The sequence below is a fragment of the Pseudophryne corroboree genome, chromosome 6 (assembly GCF_028390025.1).
Source record: "Pseudophryne corroboree isolate aPseCor3 chromosome 6, aPseCor3.hap2, whole genome shotgun sequence".
NCBI lineage: Eukaryota > Metazoa > Chordata > Amphibia > Anura > Myobatrachidae > Pseudophryne > Pseudophryne corroboree.
Window position 1 is genome coordinate 136,178,353 of NC_086449.1, and position 17,181 is coordinate 136,195,533.

Sequence of the window (17,181 nt, forward strand, 5' to 3'; positions counted from 1 at the left end):
GACACACGCCTAGTCCAAGCTAAGGCCAAAAGCATGACCACTTTCCACGTGAGACATTTTAGATCCACGGTCTTAAGTGGCTCAAACCAGTGGGATTTTAGGAATCCAACATACGTTAAGATCCCAAGGTGCCACTGGAGGCACAAAAGGGGCTGAATATGCAGCACCCCTGTAACAACGTCCGAACTTCAGGCAGTGAAGCCATTTCTTTTTGAGAGAAAAAGGGATAGGGCCGAAATCTTGGCCTTTATGGATCCTAATTTTAGGCCCATAGTCACTCCTGACTGTAGGAAGTGCAGGAATCGACCCCCCTGGAATTCCTCTGTAGGGCCTTCCCGGCCACACACCAAGCAACCTATTTTCGCCATATACAGTGAAAAAGTCTTGCCGTCACGTCTTTCCTAGCCTTTATCAGCGTAGGAATAACTGCATCCGGAACGCCCTTTTCCGCTAGGATCCGGCGTTCAACCGCCATGCCGTCCAACGCAGCCGCGGTAAGTCTTGTATCAGACAGGGTCCCTGTTGCAACATGTCCTGACTGAGAAGGCAGAGGCCATGGGTCCTCAGAGCATTTCTTGCAGTTCCGGGTACCGAGTCCTTCTTGGCCAATCCGGAGCAAAGAATATTGTTCACACTCCTCCGTTTATAACAATTCTCAGCCCTTGGGTCTGAGAGGAAGAGGAGGGAATATATAGACCGACTGGAACACCCACGGTGTTACTAGTGCGACCACAGCCATCGCCTGAGAGTCCCTTGACCCAGCGTAAAACCTTTTTTATCTTTTTATTGAGGTGGGACGCCATGTAGTTCACCTGAGGTAGTTTCCATCAATTTGCAAAACTGCGTGAAGACTTCCTGATGAAGTCACCACTTTCCCGGGTAGAGGTCGTGTCCACTCCCGGAACGAACACTGCTGACAGTGCGCTTACTTGATTCTCCGCCCAGCGAAGAATTCTGGTGGCTTCTACCCTCGCCACCCTGCTCCTTGTGCCGCCCTGGCGGTTTACATGAGCCCCTGCGGTCTGACTGGATCAGAACCGGTTGGTCGCGAAGCAGGAACTCCGCTTGACTTAGGGCGTTGTATATGGCCCTTAGTTCCAGGATATTGATGTGAAGGCAAGTCTGTTGGCTTGACCACAAACCTTGGAATTTTCTTCCCTGTGTAACTGCCCCCCACCCTCGGAGGCTTGCATCCGTGGTCACCAGGACCCAGTCCTGAATGCCGAATCTGCGGCCCTCGAGAAGGTGAGCACTCCGCAGCCACCACAGGAGAGACACCCTGGCCCTGGGGGATAGGGTGATTAACCGATGCATCTGAAGATGTGATCCGGACCACTTGTCCAGTAAGTTCCATTGTCCTTGCATGGAACCAGCCGAAGGGGATGGCCTCGTATGATGCCATCATCCTTCCCAGGACTCGAGTGCAGTGATGCACTGACACCTGTTTTGGTTTTCAATGGATTCGTGACCAGTGTCATGAGCTCCTAAACTCTCTCTATCGGGAGATAAACCCTCTTCTGGTCTGTGTCTAGGATCATGCCTAGGCGAGGCAGATGAGCTGTAGGAACCAACTGCGACTTCGGAATATATAGAATCCAGTCGTGTTGCCGTTTTGCTTCCAGAGAAGGTGATACGCTGTCCAGCAACTGCTCTCTTGATCTCTCTTTTATGAGGAGATCATCCAAGTATGTGATAATAGTGACACCTTGCTTCCGCAGGAGCACCATTATATCCGCCATTACCTTGGTGAAATTGGTAATGACAATCCCGTACCGCAATTCTGAGGTACGCCTGATGAGGTGGATAAATGGGGACACGAAGGTATGCATCCCTTATGTCCCGATTCATTTCAGGCTTGCAATGACCGCTCTTAGCGATTCCATCTTGAACCTGAACCTTTTCAGGTATATGTTCAGGGATTTTAATACAATATGGGTCTAACCGAACCGTCTGGTTTCGGGATTATAACATGGTCGAATAATAACACCCTCTTGTTGAAGGAGGGGACCCTTGACCACCACCTGTTGAAGATACAATTTACGAATTGCAGTTAACAATGGCTCCCTCTCTTGGGGGGAAGCCCGCCGGGTCCTCGGTGAGGGGGCATCTTCTCACATTCCAGCCTGTATCCCTGCGATACAATTTCTATTGCCCAGGGATCTAACAGGGAGTGAACCCACTTGTGGCTGAACTTACGAAGTCGTGTCCCCACCGGGCCTAGCTCCGCCTGTGGAGCCCCAGCGACATGCGGTGGATTTTTGTAGAGGCCGGGGAGGATTCTGTTCCTGGGGACTAGCTGTGTTGTACAGCTTCTTTCCTCTGCCCCCGGCTCTGACAAGAAAGGACGCACCTCAGACTTTCTTGTTTCTTCATTCGAAAAGCTGCATTTAATAATGTCGTGCTTTCCTAGGCTGTGCAGGAATATAAGGCAAAATATCAGAATCACCAGCTATAGCTGTGGAGACCAGGCCCGAGAACCTTTCTCCACACAACCCTCAGCCTTCCATATGCCTCTTAAGTCGGCATCATCTGTCCAATGTATATTCTACAGGACACGTCAAGCAGAAATCGACATAGCTTTTGTCTCTAGGACCCAGTATACTCATGTCCCTTTGGGCATGCTTTATAATTATATATCTATCACTTAAGACAAGATCTTAAAATATTTATATGCATACTAGGGTCTCAATCTCTGCTGATAAGGTACCTGTCCACGCTGCCACAGCGCTATAAACCCATGCCGACACAATCGCCGGTCTGGGTAGTAAACTAGAATGTGCACACTATCTGCAGGATCCCTGAGAATAGCTAGTGCAAACAGGACACCCAAGGGGAAGATTCTCAACACATCCTGGCCCTAGTGGGGAAAGGATACAGCCTGAGAATTCTCTTGTGGGAAGCTGACGTCTCTTGTCTGTCGATTCCCGCTCTTTTTCCTCATGAGAGGAGGGAAATTTACCTCAGCATTCTTCCCCTTAACATGTGTACTCTCGTGTCAGGGACAGATGAGTCATCAGTGATATGCAAATCATCTTTTATTCCAATAATCATATATTGAATATCTTTTAGCCCTCTTGGCTGTAACTTTGCATTATCGTAGTCGACAGTGGAGTTAAACTCCGTGTCGATACTTTGTTATTTTGGATAGTGAACATAGAGAGACTCTGAAGGACTCTGTGACATAGGGACAGACCAGGGTAGATTTCCTTTCTGTTCCCTAACCTTTTCCTCAGCACTTACACATATCCAAACAGGTGTCGGCGTTGTCGACGGAGACAGCCTCCCACACACATATCCGCTCTATCACCTCCTTAGAGGAGCCTTTTACCTCAGACATGTCGACACACGCGTACCGACACACCACACACACAGGGGATGCTCTATTTGAAGACAGTTCCCCCACCAGGCCCTTTGGAGAGACAGAGAGAGAGTATGCCAGCACACACCACAGCGCTATATAATACAGGGATGTACACTATACTGAGTGATTTTTCCCCTATAGCAGCTTATATACACAGTTTTGCGCCTAAATTTATGTGCCCCACTCTCTTTTTTACCCTTTGTGTACCAGGACACTGCAGGGGAGAGCCTGGGGAGCTTCCTTCCAGCTGAGCTGTGAAGAGAAAATGGCGCCGGTGTGCTGAGGAAGAAGGCCCGGCCCCCTCAGCGGCGGGCTTCTGTCCTTTTATGTACGGTACTTTAATGGCGGGGGTTAATGCACATATACAGTTTATCAGACTGTATTATGTGCTTTACGCCAAGTAAGGTAATCTAATTGCTGCCCAGAGCTGCCCCCCCCCCCCCCCCCCCAGCACCCATCAGTGACCGGAGTGTGTGGTGTGCTAAGGGAGCAATGGCGCACAGCTGCAGTGCTGTGCGCTACCTTAATGAAGACCGGAGTCTTCAGCCGCCGATTTTCAACTTCTCTTTGTTCTTCTGGCTCTGCAAGGGGGACGGCGGCGCGGCTCTGGGACCGGACGACCGAGGCTGGGCCTGTGTTCGATCCCTCTGGAGCTAATGGTGTCCAGTAGCCTTAGAAGCCCAAGCTAGTTGCAAGCAGGTAGGTTCGCTTCTCTCCCCTCAGTCCCACGTAGCAGTGAGTCTGTTGCCAGCAGATCTCACTGAAAATAAAAAAACCTAACAAATACTTTCTTTTCTAGGAAGCTCAGAAGAGCCCCTAGGGTGCATCCAGCTCTGGCCGGGCACAGATACTAACTGAGGTCTGGAGGAGGGGCATAGAGGGAGGAGCTAGTGCACACCAGATATAGTACCTAATCTTTCTTTTAAGAGTGCCCAGTCTCCTGCGGAGCCCGTCTATACCCCATGGTCCTTACGGAGTACCCAGCATCCACTAGGACGTCAGAGAAAAAGGTTTTAAGGGAAAACCTGACCTGCACCCATGCCCTGGTGATCTAGTGGGATCGCCTGTACTGCCAGTGTCCACCGCCAGCGCGCACGGCCTGCCTCCCACCGACCGCGATAAAGCACGGGTCCCGCGAGCGGGACCCACTCACCACCTCCCGAAGCGCGGCCACGCGATCCAGGAGAGCCCCCGCCGTGTGTGCCTGACCAGAAGAAAACCGGAGCCTCCTGCTGTAGTTACCCGGCAACCAGGGCTCGGGAGTGTACAGCGCCGCCGGGGAGAGCAGGAGCTGCAGCAGTGAATGTCTTCTGACATTTACCACTGCTGCTGCCCTTGAAGTCTTCACTTTTCTTCTCAAAAAAGCTCTTCTTAGGACTGCCCAGAGCAGCCCCTCTGTTATGTGCCTTCTATCTGCGGCACAAACTACAAAACTGAGCTCCTGTGCAGGGAGGCGGGGTTATAGAGGAGGCGGCGCTGTGCGTTCTGGGAACATTCATAGCTTTTGAGCCTGTTGGGGCCTTGGATCAAGATCCTACTCTACACCCCTATGTCTTTCCTTGTGGAGCCCAGTGTACCCCGCAGCACAAATATTAGTCTTCTTTAAGCATTTTGAAGTTTTAAAAGTCATGCGTTATTACAGCTATATATGACGGGATGTAGTTGGAATTCCAGCGGTCAAAATACCGACGCCAGAACACCAGCAGCGCCACCACAGCTATTCCCACTCCTGGGTGTCCACGACACCTGCTTAGTGGGAATAGAACCTGTGGCGAGCGTAGCGACCCACCGAGCCAGTAGCGTGGCAAGCATAGCGAGCCCACAAAGAGGCTTTGTCCCGCTCGCCACAGGTACTGTATGCACTACTGTATAGTGCATACAGTATGTCATCCTGCATACGGCACAGACACAGTATAGAGATAAGAGTATTATACTGTATGCACAATGTGGTGACTGTACCCAGAATGTTTATTACATGCCTAACCTTCATAACCCTGTGTCCAACATAACAGCTGCATGCACAAAGTATAGTGGCAGCCATATACAAGCCCAGCGTCCACCACAGTACTATCCCGTACCAATGTTACACAGCCCTGGGAAAACAGCAAATTGTTTCAGAAGCTGGGACATGGTGCTTCTGTACATAATTCTTGGTACTGGCCGTAGGGAGGGGATTTTTAACATTCTATGATACATTGCTGAGCTTACAGTTCCACATGTGACTGTACAGGACAAGCTTGCTGGGATGGATGGATGGATGGATGGATGGATGGATACATTCATTTCCTACTATACGCATCCATTCCAAGCAATGTGTAAAATGAACCATAAAGGTAAAACACTCGGTTCAGAATAGTGTTATCGCACTGCAGCAGTGTTAAAACCTAATCTACGTACTATCTCCCTATCCTCCGGACAATGTCACAATAGAATCCCATACTGGTCAAAAACAACTGTGTGGATACTGGTGTTCAGTAACATCCTGGCCTCGCCCCTGAGGAACCAATTCACACAGTACATGTATGAGCAGCAGGTCCGGGAAGATGTGCCTGCTCAGGTACCTCGCTCTAACATGGCAGCCTGCTGCTGAGGTGTACAAGTAGGGCTGTTGGACACAGCTAGTAAGACCCGAACACCCAAGGCGTTAGATTTATATTATTCAGCTCGGTAATACAAAGTCTGTGATGTGTATCAATGTAAAATAGTGCCTTTACTTGCCATTTACTCATTTTAAAATGTTTTTCTTGTACCACTGCTTTCAGTAAAATTCCATGTCTATGCAAACTGCCCACCATAACTTATAATTTAGTCTTTTTATTGGTGTAGTTCTTACTAAAAGCCTGTAGGTGGCGCAATGTGTTCCGCTGGAAAGGGGCACACAATCCATTTATCAATAGCAACAATAATTTATGGCAGTCATATAAACTGATGGCTCCAGGGAAACAAATGGAGAATAAGAATGGCTCACTAGATCCCGGTGAATGGAGAGGCTGCATTGTCAATATACTCACGCTTTATGGTTTCCCTGTTGCAAGAAGTGGTCCACTTCTGCGGTTACAAGCATGTAAAACTCATACTCCACCCCAGAGAGGTACACCTGGTCTATGCATGGCGGATCCAGGTTGCCGAAGTACCGGAAGCCACAAAGGTAGAAAGCTGGGGAAACAAACAAACATCTATTAATCCTAGTCATTGATGCAGGTTGGGTGGCGGGGGTTCCACAAGAACTTGTAGTTACCATGCTTGCCTGTAAATCTAGAGAGCCATCACACCAGCTGATGCACACCTACTGTATGTTCTCTCTGCTATCACAAACATTAATGATTGATTAAATAGATGAATCTTTATTTACTGACTGTCAACGTATTACGGTGCTTACAGGGTACCGAACTTTAACCTACTAGTATATTTTTAAATTGTGGGAGTAAATTGGAGCATCTAGCGTAGGGGGAGGGCGACGGCACAATATAACATACAAACTCTACACAGATAGGGCCCTGATCAAAGTAAAACCCATGGACTGCAATGTTCCATCACACTCATTGTGGTATAAGCGTTGAATGTCGCATTTTTCATTCACGAAAATGAATACATTAAACAACTACAGGCGGAGAAAATGAGCAGGGCTGATTGCAACAAGTTACTAAACATTAAAATGGTTTTGGGTGAAGAGAAAGTCTATGGGGTGACGCAATCTGGCGCAGGTTACCCTGCACATCACTTTAACGCAACTAATGTACCAATTAGTTTATGAAATATGGTCTGGAGTCAGTGGCCAGTTTTGTTTGCGCCTCTGTAAATTTAGGATAGGGATTTTTTTTTTTTTTTTTTTAAATAGTAAGAAATAAAATAAAAAAACTCAGACTTCTTAATCATGAGACTACAATAATGCACCAATGAAGAAGCAGCCTACTTAAGTTCCTGAAAAGTTGACCTGTGGCATAAGTGTCAGTAAAAGTAACTACTACGTGCAACGTCTCACAGTGAGACACTCAACAGAGTAGAGAGAAGAATTCAGCAATGTATGGGGCACAGGCAACACGTGACTCTCCAGATGCTCTGCATCCCAATGAGTGCTGGGACTTGTAGTGCCACAGCACCTGGAAGGGGCTTGTTTGCAGCTGCACCGGTGTGCCATGTGCAGTGTATGAGACAGGGATGATGATTAGAACATGTGCTCTACATCCATTGCACATGGCACCTCCATGTGCAGAACTGTCTCCTGTACAAACAGCACGTCTCTTACAGGGCAGCAGGCAGACTGTCTCTGTGTGTGTGATTGCTGAATGTCTCTTGGCGCCGTCTCAGTCTAGCAGCATCTCTGCGTTTCCCTCTCGTTCATTTGCAGCAAGCAGTCTGGTGACTCTGGTCTTGGGAACGTTGTAAGAACAGGATCTCTATCCTAGTTACTCCCGCGGTGCCGATCGACCACAGCGCCCCCTGGTGGCTCCTTCTCTGTATCTGTCTATATGGATAGCCATAGCACCATCTAGTGGTCAATCATTTTATAATAGTAATAGAGCTAACGTATAAAATTGTGATGATGCTAATAATAATAATAATAATTTTTATTATTATGATTATCATCATCATCATTATTTTATTAGGAAGGAGTTAAAAAATAAATTTTTTGCTTCTAACCCATTTGCTAACATGGTGAAAAGTATTTTTTTTTCATGAAAAAATAATTTTAAGTTGAAGTGCTTGCAATGTGAGCCACAAACTTCATACCCTCCAACATTTTACACATAAAAATCGGTTCAACTTAGACAAGGGGGCGTGGTCACGGGTAAATTGTCACTCCCCTTTTCCTATACTTTCAATGGCAGTTTGGAGAGCTAAGGGCCCTCATTCCGAGTTGTTCGCTCGCAAGCTGCTTTTAGCAGCATTGCACACGCTAAGCCGCCGCCTACTGGGAGTGAATCTTAGCTTAGCAAAATTGCGAACAAAAGATTCTCAAAATTGCGAATAGAGGTGGTCATTCCGAGTTGTTCGCTCGCAAGCTGCTTTTAGCAGCTTTGCACACGTTAAGCCGCCGCCTACTGGGAGTGAATCTTAGCTTATCAAAATTGCGAACGAAAGATTTGCAATATTGCGAAAAGACTTCTCTGTGCAGTTTCTGAGTAGCTCGAGACTTACTCTGCCAGTGCGATCAGTTTAGTGCTTGTCGTTCCTGGTTTGACGTCACAAACACACCCAGCGTTCGCCCAGACACTCCCCCGTTTCTCCAGCCACTCCCGCGTTTTTCCCAGAAACTGTAGCGTTTTTTCACACACTCCCATAAAACGGCCAGTTTCCGCCCAGAAACACCCACTTCCTGTCAATCACACTCCGATCACCAGAACGAAGAAAAAACCTCGTAATGCTGTGAGTAAAATACCTAACTGCATAGCAAATTTACTTGGCGCAGTCGCACTGCGGACATTGCGCATGCGCATTAGCGACTAATCGCTCCGTTGCGAGAAAAAAATAACGAGCGAACAACTCGAAATGACCCCCTGAAATTTCTAAGCAGTTTCTGAGTAGCTCGACACTTACTCTGCCACTGCGATCAGTTCAGTCAGTTTCGTTCCTGGTTTGACGTCACAAACACACCCAGCGTTCACCCAAACACTCCCCCGTTTCTCCAGCCACTCCCGCGTTTTTCCCAGAAACGGCAGCGTTTTTTCACACACTCCCATAAAACGGCGAGTTTCCGCCCAGAAACACCCACTTCCTGTCAATCACACAACGATCACCAGAACGAAGAAAAAAACTCGTAATGCCGTGAGTAAAATACCAAACTTCTTAGCAAATTTACTTGGCGCAACCGCAGTGTGAACATTGCGCATGCGCAGTTTGCGGAAAATCGCTGCGATGCGATGAAAAAGAACGAGCGAACAACTCGGAATGAGGGCCAAAATTCGGTACAGACCATAAAATAAGGGTACTGTACCTGCTAAAAAGGTACAGTTGGAGGGTATGCAAACTTCCAAAAGCATATTTGCCAACACTGGGTGACAGAATATTGAGGTCACGTTGATGTCGAGCAGGTGAATTTTAGCTTGTTTCCAGATCAGGATCTGTTACCCTTATTGTATTATGTGCCCTTATATGACATCAAATTGTTTAAGTAGTCATTAGCGTGTGTAACGGCGATAAGTAACATACCCCCGACAGTACGGATGGTGTAATGGTTAGCATTACTGCCTCACAGCACTGAGGTCATGGGTTCAATTCCCACCATGGCCCTAACAGTGTGGACAGAGGCGGCCCTAACCAAAATGATGCCCTAGGCAAGATTTTGGCTGGTGCCCCCTTGCACCACCGCTAGTTCCACCTCTGACCCTGCATCCCTTTCCCAGCACCATCACCCCTCACCCATAGCAGTCCTTATTTTGGTGTTCCCACCCCCTATATTTTAAACAGGAACATTGCGCACATCTGGCACACAGCCCAAAAAGGTGTGTGTTTTTGCTGGCAAGGGGCATGGCCACACAATAGTGCCCCCAGTTCAAATTCTTCTACACAGTAGTGCAACTTTATTCACAATTTCTCATGTGATAGTGTCCCTAATTCATGTTACATCACACAGTAGTACCACATTACCATATATTCTTTATTCCTCACAGTAGTGTCCCTTATTCACATTACATCACACTGAATTGCTCCTTATGCACATTACACCACATCATATTGCTCTTTATTCACACTAGACCACATAGTAGTGCCATTTCTATATGTTACGTGACACAGTAGAGCATCTTATACACATAATGCCTCACATTAGTAATACATTTATACACATAATACCACACAGTAATGCCCCTTACATATATGACACACATTATTAATGTCCTTATAAGCAAAATGTGACTTACACATTATGCCAACCTTTATTAATGCCCTTATACACATAATGTCCTTTACACATATGCCGCACATTATTAATGCATTTATACACATGACACACTTATTGCCCCTTACACATATGCCGAACACTATTACACAACCAACCCACTCACACAAACACAGCACTCACATGGCCACTAACACTGTGACCTCTGCCTCTGCTTGGATACAGATGTGTCCTCATAAATCTTGCCTCAGTGCGCCATGCAGCAGGATATGTCTGTCGTACGTCAGCTGGCAACTCTGCTAACGGCAGGTGCCTATTTTGCTATGTGGCTAGAATGCACATGCAGCTTCTGCTGATTAAAATGATATGCTGTATGCCTATATACTGTGTGCGACTGTGGCTGTATCTGCATACAAAATGCTACACACAGAATATAGGCATGCTGCATATCATTTTAATCAGCAGAAGCTGCTTGTGCTGCTAGGCATGCCAAATGCCCTAGGCAGTTGCCTAGTTTGCATATGCCTAGGGCCGGCTCTGAGTGTGGAGTTTGTATATTCTCCCCGTACTTGCATGCATAGGTGGATTCAGGCCCGTGCCCCCCCTGGCATTTCTGAGATATTTTTTGTTTCAAAAGGAGAACAGCAGCAACACTACTGCTATTTCCGTCAGTCAGATTTGATAAAAAGAGCCGGCAGGCACTAGGACCCGCCGCGGCTCTAACAGCAAGTCTGTGTGGTAACCAATGGGGAGGCCCCCTGCTCACACCACAACCTATCTCCCACACTGCCAGCCGGCCAGAGTCTAGCCCAGGCGCGGGGTTCAGATGTCAGCATCGAGTAAGACTGTTACTTATGACGGCACAGAAGGCTTCATTAGCCCTCACTGCACCGCACAGTTTCCCAGCGCTTCCTCCTCCACTTCCTTTACCACCATGCTAGGTGCAGTCAAACTCAGCCTCGGATTTGAGAAGGCGGCCGTGTGATTGAGACAGGGTGTGATTGTGACAGGGCTGTCCTGCAGATTTCTTATGCTGCTTGTTGGCGATCCAGCTGGCTGCTTCTGCTAATTAAAGATGGGCAGTTTGTGTCCTGCAGTCTGAGTCTCAGTGCAGTGCCCAAAACAAGGTATGCTGCACCTGCCACCACCAACTAAAAACTTTAATAATTATATTGTGCTGGGGTGCCTTCCAGGCTCCCATAACTAATGGAACTGGTGACCAACATTTCAAGGCCCAATCAGCCTTTTCATCAGGGTAAAACATTGGCAATAAACCAGCAGGGATGCGCTCCTACAGCCAATCATTACCTGATGGCGTATTCTGTGAGGCCATGCCCACTGTGATACCACACCCCTTATCTGGGAGCACGCGTGCCTTAGGTGCATGTAAATATAACTATTACTGTTCCCCTATCATGGTGCCTTCCCCCTTCATTTTCTTCTGGATCCGCCCCTGCTTGCATGGGTTTCCTCCGGGTACTCTGGTTTCCTCTCACATCCAAAAATATACTGGTAGGTTAATTGGATCCCAGCAAAATTAACCCTAGCGTGAATGTGTGTGTGTGTGTGTACATGTGGTAGGGAATATAGATTGTTAGCTCCACTGGGGCAGGGATTGATGTGAATGGCCAAGTATTCTCTGTAAAACGCTGCAGAATATGTATGCGCTATATAAATAACTGGTAATAATAATACCCTCCAACATTTTACACATAAAAATCAGTACAAATTCAAAAAGGGGGTGTGGCCACTGTAAATGCATGCTGTTCATCATGGGAGATGATGTCATGCCGAAGTGACTCACTTCCTGTTTGTCTCCTGTTACTTCCACTTGGTGTCTGGCTCATGCTGAGTAAAGACCTGTATTACACTGATGCTGCAAGTGTCGTCCTGATTTTGTTGTTACAAATCTACATGGTGTCAGAACTGGGATGCCATGGCACAAGGTCTGAGGAGAATAGATCCGCTGATATTTGATGAAAACGTGTCTGACAACTGGCTGAGGTTTAAAAGGGAATGGGACGTATACTCCATAGCAGGCCTTTCAGACAAGTCAAAAAAAGTCCAGGCATAGACGCAGCTGAACCTCGCAGGCACCGATGCTGTGGACAAATCAGATGCTTTTGTATACGCTGACGGAGAAGACAGAGAGGATCCTGACATCCTAATTGCAAGGTTTGAAGAGATCTGCATGCCAGTAAATAATGTAATTATGGACATGCATGTTTTCAACAGCACAAACCAAAAGGGTGATGACACTACAGTCCTACGTCTTCACGCTAAAGCTACTGGCAAAGAAGGGCAATTTTGGTATCCTCACAGAGGAGCTCATCCGTGACAGAATCGTATGCGGCATACGCAGCGACAAGGTATGTGCACAGCTGCTGCGGGAGAAGGGCCTCCCATTAGAAACTGCCATAAATATCTGTATGTTAAATGAGCAGTCTGAAAAGGGCACAAGGGAACTAAGAAAGGACGCTGAGGTGTGTGTCATGGCAGCCATTCCGCGCCAATCCTCCACATGTGGGAACTGCGTGTCACAGCACCCTCCTGACAAACAAAGCTGCCCCCCATATGATAAACGATGTAATGCATGTGGCAAATGGAATCATTCTGCAAGGTGCTGCCGCTCCAAAGATCAAACTTCCAGAAAGCGACAGTCTGAGTCGCGCTATAGCCGCTCACCCTGGCGGATTAACCAGGTTGAAACGGAGCCAGGGTGTGAATTAGTTTGCACGACAGTTTGTGATAGTGTAGACCACTTGGATGATAAGGCGAAATATTTATCAAACTGAGAACAAAGCATATGAGCAAGGTGGCCATAGTCAAAATAGACTCAGGAGCGAAGTGCAATGTCATATCCTACAAACAACTACCTGAAATAGATCCAACTGCACAGATAAACCCACAAGATCAACTTGATAGCTTATGGTGGCCAGATCATCACCACACTTGGTACCACAAAGCTAAAGTTTACCCGTGCTGATTTGCTATTCCACATTGTGGATCAAAAGGTTAAACCACTGCTAGGCCTCCCTGACAGTATGAAGCTAGGCCCTCTGCTAGGCCTCCCTGACAGTATGAAGCTAGGCCTTCTCAAATTGGGGCCTGAGGTACACGCAATACAGATGACCGTCCCAGAGATAAAAAAACTTTCAGGATTTATTTGATTGCAGTACACTTGGCAAGCTCCCTGTTGTGTACCATGGGGGTAATTCTATGTTGATCGCAGCAGGAATTTTGTTAGCAGTTGGGCAAAACCATGTGCACTGCAGGGGAGGCAGATATAACATGTGCAGAGAGAGTTAGATTTGGGTGGGTTATTTTGTTTGTGTGCAGGGTAAATACTGGCTGCTTTATTTTTACACTGCAATTAAGATTGCAGATTGAACACACCACACCCAAATCTAACTCTCTCTGCACATGTTATATCTTCCTCCCCTGCAGTGCACATGGTTTTGCCCAACTGCTAACAAAATTCCTGCTGCGATCAACTAGAATTACCCCCTATATGAGGCTGGATGACTCCATTGTACCTACTGTCTGTGCCCTCCGGAGGGTTCCTATCACAATGAAAGACAAAATCATTAAAGAGATCTACAGAATGACTCAATTGGGTGTCATTGCCCCCACAGAGGAAGCAACACAGTGGGTGTCCGCCATGGTGGCCGTATCAAAAAAGGATGGGACTGTACGTCTTTGTATTGATCCAGTACACTTGAACAAAGCACTACTGCGTCCATATCACCCTCTCCGCACCATCGAGCAAGTGATTGCTGACATGCCAGGAGACACAGTTTTCAGTACCCTGGATGCAAAGTGCGGATTCTGGCAAATCCCTTTGGACAGAGCTTCATCCCTGCTCACCACTTTCATGACCTCGATAGGGCGGTATGTCTTCCTTCGCATACCCTATGAAATCACTACGGGCAATGAGGTCTTCCAGCGTTGCATGGAGTAACTGTTTGCAGGCTATTCCTGTGAAATAGTCGTCAATGACATCCTGGTGTGGGGCTGCACCAAAAAAGAACACGACCAGCGACTGCACCAGGTACTTGAACGGGCCCGTGCTTTGAACCTCAAGCTCAACCCCGACAAATGCAAGTTTAGAGTTACAGAAGTGGCGTACGTGGGCCACGTGCTCACTAGTCCAGGCGTCAAACCGGATCCAAATAAAATCACTGCCATCCAGCAAATGCCGATTCCGGCTGACCAACAGGCACTGCAGCACTTCCTGGGGATGACCAACTACCTGTCTAAATTTGTTCCGCAATACAGTGAAACCACGGCACCTTTGCGGCAGCTACTCCACCAGGACTCAGAATGGTGCTGGCTGCTGTTGATCGATTGAAGACCATGCCGACAAATCCACCGCTCCTGCAATACTTCAATGTACATGATCCAGTAGTCCTCCCTGCCAACGCTTCACAAAGTGGTCTAGGGGCCGTGTGCCTCCAACACCGCAGACCGGTGGATTTTGCTTCCAGGGCTCTCACTGACACTGAAACCAGGTATACACAAATTGAGAAAGAACTGTTGGCACTGGTGTTCGCCTGCAACTGTTTCCATGACTTCATCTATGGCCATCCTGTCATGGTGGAAACCTACCATCAGCCTCTCATCACCATACTGAAGAAGCCCATCCACTCTGCTTCTTCCCGTATTCAGGGCATGATGCTCAAGCTGCAGCGGTACAACCTGGATGTCATATATAAGCGAGGCAAAGAAATGTCTCGAGCCTTTCTTTCGAGTACTGACATGAACGCTGCTGAGGATGACTATGAGGTCATGGCTGTGGAGGTGCTCCCTACCAAGCGGCTGGAAGAGCTGCGTGCTGGTACACTTGCGGATGATCTTTGTCAGCGTTTCTCTGCTGTAATTCTCAACGGCTGGCCATCCTCTTCCAAGGAACTGCCGCACTGCCTTCGCTCCTTCTCCTGTATGAGAGATGAGCTCACCGTGTCTGATGGTGTCATCCTGCAGGGTCATCGCTTTGTGATTCTGGCTGCCCTTCAAACATTCTACACCCAGCAGATGCACCAGAGCCATCCCGGCGTGGAGGCTACCAAGCGTAGGGCCCGTGAAACCACGTTCTGGCCCTCCATGTACGGTGACATTGACCGTGCTGTCTAGTTTTGTGCACCCTGCAATGCCTTGCGTCCACACCTGCCACGGGAGCCCATGCTGCTCCATGACATTCCTGATCTTCCGTGGTCTATTCTTGCGGCTGATCTATTCGAATGGAAGGGGAAGGAGTACCTGGTACCAGTTGACTCCTATTCAGGATGGTTCGAGATAAACTACTTGCCCAGCACCACAAGTCAAAGGGTCATTGCAAAGCTGAAGAGACACTCTGCAACACATGGCACCCCACAGCAGCTGATCACTGATAATGCCATGCAATTCAAAAGTAGAGAGTTCAAGGACTTTGCGAATACATGGGACTTCCAGCACATCACTAGTAGTCCACACTACCCACAGTCAAATGGCTTGGCAGAGCATGCAGTCCGCTCTGCAAAGCACCTAATGGAGAAGTGTTCACGAGATGGATCGGACATATACTTGACACTGTTAAACTTGAGAAACATGTCCCAAGATGGACTTCCATCCCCTGCACTGTGTGCCTATTAGCACGGCACACCTGCACAGGCATCCCAATGGCAAAGCAGCTCCTGCAACCCAGAGTAGAGCCACAGGTACGGGAGAACATCAGCAAGAGCAGAATGGCTGCCAAAGCTTCTTATGACAGATCAGCACACCGCCTGCCACCACTGTCTCCAGGCCAGCCTGTCCGCATGCAAACCGAGCAAGGATTTGACAGAATGGTGGTGGTTCAGCATCCTGCAGGTCGTCCAAATAGCTACGTGGTACAGTCTGATAATGCCCTCTATGAACGCAACCGCCGCCAGCTGTTAAGTGTACCTGAAGAAAGCTCTACACAGCCTGACTCATCAGTTTCTACCACAGCTGCAACCAGGGGCAGATTGGGAACAAAAAGCGGCCCTGGAAAAATTTGTACTAGTGGCCCCACATGGGCAGCACCAGAGGTGTAAGGTCTAGCCATGGGCCATGGCAGCAGCTCCCTCCCCCCAAGCCTGTCCAGATAGTGGGCATGTCCAGCATCAAGGGGGAAGTTAAAAAAGAAATAAAATTAAATATTATGAGCACATTATATGATACACCTTCAGAATTTAGGAAACTATATCATTCTTTAGAAATATATATTTTCTTGCTTAATACACCAACCGTATCCCAATCACTATTCATTCAATCTTATATGTCAGCAGTGGCGGATCTTGCCACGGGCAAGCAGTACTTTTGCCCGGGGCGCCTCCTTCCGGAGGGCGCCGCACCCTGGCAAGATCCGCCACTGTGCCCCCCACTGTGCCCCCCACTGTGCCCGCTGCTGGTCCCCCGCTTTGAAGGGAACCAGATGCTACGCGTCTAGTTTCCCTTCATGGAGAGGACCTGTGCTGTGCGGTGCGCGATGACGTCATCGCGCACCGCACAGCATAGTGGCACAGACACTAGGGGTCATAATTGACCTCTAGTGTCTATGCTGTGCTGTGGGAGAGACGTAGTGACGTCTCTCCCATAGATACGAGGACTGGAGAAGAGCGGCGCCGGCGGAGGAGGAGGTCTGGAATCAGGAGCGGGGATTGTAAGTATACTTTTATTTTATTTTTATTTTTATTCCAGCTGCGCTACAGGGGCACAAATGGGGGCGTAACTGACCACGCCCCCATATGAAGCCACGCCCCTATTTTGCCCGGGGCGCCACAAGGGCAAGAACCGGCCCTGTATGTCAGCCAAGCAGGCAGACAGAGCATACACTAGATCATCTGCAATCACAGGCTAAGTGGCAAAGTCATTCTCATATATGCAAATTATTTAGCATCATATTCATTATGTCTATAAGGTATCCGGACTCCAGGTCGACAACAAAAAGGTCGACACACCTTAGGTCGACGTCAATTTGTCG

General features: G+C 48.1%; 1 protein-coding gene across 2 annotated transcripts in view; it reads right to left on the reverse strand.

Annotated features, from left to right (window-relative positions):
• R3HCC1 (R3H domain and coiled-coil containing 1) overlaps positions 1-17,181 on the reverse strand; it is a 177,735-nt gene that overhangs the window by 130,151 nt on the left and 30,403 nt on the right. The window contains exons 1-2 of one of the 2 annotated variants that reach the window (XM_063931877.1): positions 7,608-7,800; positions 6,373-6,517 (exon numbers count right to left, since the gene is read on the reverse strand). In XM_063931877.1, the coding sequence (XP_063787947.1) occupies positions 6,373-6,425 (53 nt within the window). In that variant the 5' untranslated portion in view covers positions 6,426-6,517; positions 7,608-7,800. Of the gene's footprint in view, positions 1-6,372; positions 6,518-7,607; positions 7,801-17,181 lie in introns of those variants that run through there. The other variant, XM_063931878.1, reaches the window with a different exon arrangement.